General features: G+C 48.6%; 1 protein-coding gene across 1 annotated transcript; it reads right to left on the reverse strand.

Annotated features, from left to right (window-relative positions):
• Positions 1 to 1,113: 1,113 nt before the first annotated feature.
• On the reverse strand, positions 1,114 to 6,084 carry TSPYL5 (TSPY like 5). Its single transcript, XM_058564674.1, has 2 exons — positions 3,845 to 6,084; positions 1,114 to 2,583 (listed from the first exon to the last, which is right to left on the reverse strand). Exon 1 carries the CDS (start codon positions 6,035 to 6,037, stop codon positions 4,790 to 4,792), a length of 1,248 nt encoding a protein of 415 aa, XP_058420657.1. The 5' UTR covers positions 6,038 to 6,084; the 3' UTR covers positions 1,114 to 2,583; positions 3,845 to 4,789.
• Between the last annotated feature and the right edge of the window lie 610 nt (positions 6,085 to 6,694).

Consider the following 6,694-nt stretch of genomic DNA (forward strand, 5'->3'; position numbering starts at 1 on the left):
AAAGGCTTGGGTTGTTAGCCTTACAGTAGTAACTACTTCTTGTATCAAAGTCAGTTTCTATAAACAGTGGAAAGTTGGAGAAAACATACTTCTGATAATTGAAGACTATTCCTGTTTTTAGTCAAGAGCTGTTATGTTTAATGTTTTAAAAGCGTGGTTCTTAAACCAGACCGCCTGAGTTCAAAGCCTGCCTCTCTCTTTTACCAGCATGAACCTAAGCAAGTTACCTTTTTCCCCCATTTCCTCATCCTATTCCTCACTGGGGATAATATCACTTACCTCATATGGTTGTGGTAAGGATTAAGTTAATCCTTGCAAAGCACCCACAACAGTGCCTGGCACACAATAAGTCTCCATAAATATTAACTACTATGACATGCAAAGTACATATGTGTCAGAAGAACAGAATTTAAGATATTATTATGGGCTGAATTGTGCCGCACCCCCCCCTCAATTCCTATGTTAAAGTCCTAACCTCAAGTACCTCAGAATATGACTGTATTTGGAGACAAGGTCTTTAAAGAGGTAATTAAGAGTAAATAAGGTCATTGTGATTGGCCCTAATCCAATGACTGGTGTCCTTATAAGAAAAGATTAAAACACACACACACAGAGGTAAGACCATGTGAAGACACAGAAGACAACCATCTCTAACTCAAGGAGAGAGGCCTTCAGAAGAAACTAACTCTGATGACACTTTGATCTCCGACTTCTAGCCTCCGGAACTGAGGTAATAAATTTCTGGTGTTGTGGTACCTTGTTACGGAAGCCCGAGCAAACTAATACTTGCATCCTGATGAAACAAATTTCACCTACTTCACAAATTTAATTACCAGCCTAGCCCTGAGGCATCTGAACATAAACTATGTTTTAAATTCATTCAACATTTGAGTACCTACTATGCCCTGAAAACTGCACATTTATTGATTCAAGCCCTTCATCATATAAGCCAACTTTATTTCCTTGTCATTTAACAACTCACTTCTAATTTTGTCCAACCATTTTCTGCTGGGCAGCTTTATGTGGCATTTGGTTGTCTGCTGCAGCTTCTCCTGATTAATGGGAAATGATCCTTGTTACGGATCTGTTAGGAATAGCATTTGAGATCCTACTTCAATTCCGGCTAGACATCAGAATCACCTGGGAAGTTTTAAAACACCTACCCCTGGGCTAACTCCTTGCCCCAGTCTCATTTAGTTGGTGTGTGTGTGGCACTCTGGCAATTGTACTTCTTTAGGCTTCCCAGATGATTCTAATGCGTAACCAAGGTTGAGCACTGTCACTCTAGTTTGAAAGGGCCTTGAAGGTCACTTTCTTTGCTACTCAAAGTACAGTGCACAAACCAACAGCACTGGCATCAACTGGAAGTTGTTAGAAATGCAGAATCTCAGGTTCCACCCTAGCCTACTGAATCAGAATTCATATTTTAATAGGATTCCCCACACAATTCAGATGTACTATAAAACCTGAGAAGCACTGAATTTCCACTAGAATCTCCTGGAAAGCATGTTAAAAACAAGACTACCTGGCTTCCTCCCAGAACCACAGAATCTCAATCTCTGGTAAAGTCCTGGGAATCAGAATTTTATGTATTTTTGCATAGCTAGTCACACAAGGGCCTGAGGCTTAGGAATCACTCATCTAGGCCAATGGATACCTCCCCTCAACTACCCAGCCTCTGCTTAACCTTCCAATTCCTTTTTGAAAATAAAAAATATAACAGAGTTAAGACTTTTATTTTTCCATCATGCGTGCAAGCTTACAACTATTTATACTGTTTAGGAACACAGAAATAATTGCATTATTACCAAAGTGTCAAATTACCAAGTAAGACAACCAGTTACTAATTACTTTGGGGAGGTTATTTTCACAGAACACAGCAAAATTTCCAAATTATACTTCCAAGACCAGAGTTATATTATGAGACCAGGACAAGCTGATAATTCTAACCGTCACACAAGCCTCCATCTTACACAGGAAAAAAAACACTGATATTCTAGTTAAGGGTCTCAAGTAAGCACCTTATTGTATCTTTCAGAGAGTTTACAAAAGAAGAGTCTCTCTTTCTGTGGACGCAGGGGAAAGAAAGCATCCCCTTCGTCTGTTTTTGAGACTCCCTGTTAATTCTCAAGACTTTCATTTGTAAGGCCCATCTCTGGAACTTCATTAGTTAACACTGAAAGCAAAAAGCAGACCTGATGTGATAATGACAGTGCACCCCACCACTATCACCACCAAAAGAGAGTCCTCACCTCCCAAAGTAGTCACAGCTCAATTGGCACAATGTCTTCGACTTTCGACAAACAGTACAAGTGGGGAGAGGGAGGTACAGATGAAACCAGGTCGATCATAATTGATAATTGGTATAGCTAGGTAATGGGCATACAGGGTCCAAGGACCATCCTCTCCACTTCTGTGCATCTCGGAAAATGTCCATAAAAAAAGCAGAAAGTTTAAAAAAAAAAAAAGCAGACCTGTACAGCTCTATTTTTCCATTATGCAAAAATGGGGACGTGGTGAGATCTGAGCTAGAGGCAGAACAAGCAGCATATAGCATTAATCTTCCGTAGACACAGGCCACACCTGGAACAAAAGAGAAAGCATCCAAAGTAATATTGTTCTGTTTTTGGTTTGTTTCTGTGATTTATAAAATCCACTAATGATGAGACAGCGATGGGACAAAACTTTGGGCATACCCTCATCTAGGTATTGTGTTTGCCCACAAGCCCTTTAATTCTCCCATCCCCGCCCTGGGAAAGGTCCCTCCCTGGCCCCTCATCACTGAGAGATAGGCATACTCTCCCTGAGGCTTCTCAAGCCACTTCTATTCTGCTTTTCCAGGCCCACTCCACACCAGGCTCATTCCCGCTTTTGCGGTCTCCTGTCTAACACACCCTCTCTACAACTCTAAGTTAAGGCCTCCCCAGCTCTCGGGGAACTTAGAATGAGGTCTTCCATAAGGAAAAGGAAGTTGGGGGGAGCGCAAAGGTAGATAAAGTTCTACTTCCCCACACTCAGGGATGAGAGGGGAAAACAGGACACAGACTAGCCCAGGTGGGGAGGGCCCAGCTCAGCTTTCACACCCACTGGAAACGAGCCTTGGAAACCCAGAACAGATTCTACCCACCCCCATCCCCATGCCCCAGAAAAGCACCTCAGGATCCCGTAGACCAGAGACTCAAGCCTACTCCTGTGGGTATCTGAAGGTAGAAGCAAAGAGAGCAAAGGACTGCTGAGAGTGGGACAGCTGGGAATACGCATCCAGATGGCCGGAGGCCACCACAGAGGAGGAAACAGCAGGAGTCAACTGGGTCTTAGGGGGCAAACATAAAAGTCAGAAAAGAAGTAAACACTAGCCCACAACACTGTTGCCTTGGGGTTTATAATTCTAGCAGATGCATAGCCATGAAAAGAATTTTCAGCTTCAGAATTATACAGCAAACCCAGGAGATGGGACTAGGGTCTGACCACAGACCCACTTGGCCTTCCGGCTTCCTCTACCCTCTGCCAGCCCAGTGTGTGTACATGGCAAGTCCCCAGCTGTCTCGCTAGCCGTATGTAGAAAACCCTAGTTTTTCAGTTGTTTTCTCTTTCTGAGGTGTGGTACTACTGAAACAAAAAAAGAAGGAATGCAGAAAGGGGTGGAGGAGGAAGAGAGGAAGAGGGAGAGAAGGGCGAGTAAGGAGGTGTGGAGGTGAGACGAAGTCAAGTACACACAGTCCCACAGATCGGAAATCTCTCTTCCCCAGCACCCCCACTATACCACTCTGATCAAGTGTGAAGAAGGGATAAGGGTAGTTGACAAAGTACCTAGATTCTATGTGGGTCCAGTCCCCACCCTCACCTGGAGCCAGAGCATGATGACAGTGAGCACATGTCCACACATACCAGCTGCCCATCAGTCTGGGAGCCAGAAAGGTTCCTGGAAGGCTGGGGAGGGTAGGTGTGTGTCTCATGCATTGGCAGAGGACCTGGGTCCACAGACAGTTCTTGAGATCCTTGTTGACCAGGAAGCCAACTGGTGCCGATAACAACCTAGACAAAACTCAACAGCCTGATGGTGATGAGGCATGGTGCAGACCTTGACCAAGGTTCACCAGTAGAAGGGCCCACAGGCAGGAAGAAATGCATGATGGTGTAGAACACATGGCATACTGCTTCTCACCCTTAATTTCATCCACGCCCAGCAGTCAAGTGCCATTCTGCTGTATGTCCTGCAGGGTAGCATGGCCCCCTGGCTAAAGCCAAAGATCTAGGAGGTGGCACCTTGGCTGGTGACCCTAGGGCCATGGAACAATCAGTTTTGGCTGATGGCCAATACCATGTGCACTGGCTTCATTTTGCAGTGGCAATAAAAAACCTTGCCATTGATGGCATGCCTGGCCTGCATGAACACAAAGCCCAGCAAGTCACTGGCCATGAAGTAGCAGAGCTTGAGGATGTGCTGGTCCTTTTATAGGATGACTCATGAGTATCCATGTTAAAGACAAGTGGGAAAGGCCAGAGCCAAGAACAGGGTCCAGGCAATGTAGAAAAAGGCAGCACACATCTGAAGCATGTGTGCTTAACATATAAACATTTGGGGTGAGATCACATAACACGTGACACTAATGTAAAAAAGAAGGCCATGGGAGGCAAAAGAACATGATCATAAATACGATATTCTTGTAACTGAAGTCCAAAGGGAATACAGTCACAGAGACTAACATGAAGAGAAGGCAGAGAGCCAAACACATGTGGTCAGCCAGGCACGGGTCCGGCAGGAGGTAGTAGGCAGACTTGTGCAGGATCAGTTGGACTTGTTTACCCCAGGCTCAGGGGTCTCCAGGAGCTGCTTTGCTGGACCTTGCCTGCCCTCCTTTCCTTTCTCTGCACGGGCCCCTTCACTCATAAGGTAGTACTGCAGGGGATTGGGCCACAGTTCCTCGTTGATTATCTCGACAATCTTGTCTGACTCAATGGAGCTGTGGTTTGAAAACCACCCAAAGAAGCTACGGCTGTTGTCTGGGTTCCCCTGGCACAGGGACTGGAGATCATGCCCTGGGAGCCACTGGATCGGAGTAGAACGAGAAACCACCTGACCGGAAGGGCCACACCCGTATTCCTTGATGAGCACCTTATTTTGGAAATATGGGTTGCGCCCAAAGTAGAACTTGATCTTGTAGCCCAATCTGGCTAGGCCAAGCTCTTCCACCTCCAAGCTGTTCAGGTAGCTGAGCACCTCTTTATCTTCGTTGTTCAGAAAGGATGATAGCTGGGGGTGGTTCTGAAAAGCTTGCCCCCAGAAGCCCGGGATATTCTGGATGAGGAGATTCCTGCGCTCTAAGTGGTGCAGTCGCAACTGCCCGAACTTGCGCGAGAGCCGAAGGTAGGCCCTGTCCGCCTGGGCGTTCATGGTCTCCAGCTTCAGCTGGACGGTCTCTAGCGTACCCATGCTGCCATCTGTCGCCGGGGGCCCTGACCCTGCGTCTTTCTCCACCTTCTTTTCCTCTACCACCGGGACGGAGGCACACTCCCCAGTGGTCCCTTTCTTCGGCTTCCCACCAGCTGTGGGCGGAGGTCCCCTAGCCACTGCGCTACAGGTTTCCGGGGCCTTCTTCCCTGCGGGGCCACGCCGATTTCCAACGCGGGGGCCATTTTTCGGCCTTCCCACGGTTCCCACGGTTCCCACGAAGACAGTATCTGTTGCCAGGCGCTCCGAGAGGGACGTGGCCTTCCCCGGGCCAGCCCTGGAAGCGGCCTGCCCGCGACTTCCCGCCGCTCGGGCCCGGAGCGCGAGGCCACAGTCCTGGGGGCGCCGGAAGGCACCCTCCTCCGCGGGCCGGCGGGGCGGCGCGGGAACAGCGGTTTCCAGGCCACCCCAACCCGCGCCAGCCTGCACCTGTGCCGCCTTGGCTTCCTCCCCGAGCCTCTGGCACTGTGGAGGGTCCGGGTCGCGCGGGGCGTCGTCGGGAACAGCCCGGACTCGGCCTCTGGCACGGCCTTTGCCCCGGCCTTTGGCGCGGGAGGACTTTCTACCTCTACTTCGGCCGCTCATGGTGAAAGCAGACGCCGCTTTCAAAGCCACGCTCCAACCCTGCCACCTCTGGCGCCAGCTCGCGGTCTCTACTGAGCGGGCCTTGCCATGGCAACCGCTGACGTCACGCCTGTACGACTGTACCGTCGCGCGAGGACGGGCTGCGCCCGCGATTGGCTCCCCCGCTGCAGCTGCGCAGGAGCCCACCTTCACAGACGCGCTCGCCCCCATTTCACCCTCGCTCTCCCTGTCGGGAAGGGGTGTGCTTCCGTTTAATTTCTTCCCGCTGGTCTCATTTGTGCCCTCAGGGTCTCATAGGATGTGTCTAGTTCCTCTTATACAAGACAACCTGAAGACAGCCATCACGTCTGTCCCCCCATCATCTGCTTTCTGACCTGAGCATCTTCAGCTCCTTCAGTTATCTCTTGTGACATCTGTCATGATGAAACTGCTCTTGCCTCTGTGTCTCCTTTTCAAAAGCCTTTGCTGAGGGATTTGCCCTGGTGCCTTAACTCCAGAGAACGTAAAGGTGGGTACCATAATGCCAGACCACAAAACAATTTGATAGGTGGTGGGATGTTAATAGTAATTATAAAACTAACAGCAACTTGTGTATTTTGAGTATCATTATTTACCAGGCACTTTACTAAGTGCTTTATGTGCATTATCTCAGTATAT

Source organism: Diceros bicornis, chromosome 21 (genome assembly GCF_020826845.1).
Source record: "Diceros bicornis minor isolate mBicDic1 chromosome 21, mDicBic1.mat.cur, whole genome shotgun sequence".
In the NCBI taxonomy this organism is placed as follows: domain Eukaryota; kingdom Metazoa; phylum Chordata; class Mammalia; order Perissodactyla; family Rhinocerotidae; genus Diceros; species Diceros bicornis.

Excerpts from the sequence above, each read along its gene's own strand:
- TSPYL5 (XM_058564674.1), bottom strand. The coding sequence starts at position 6,037 with ATGAGCGGCCGAAGTAGAGGTAGAAAGTCCTCCCGCGCCAAAGGCCGG.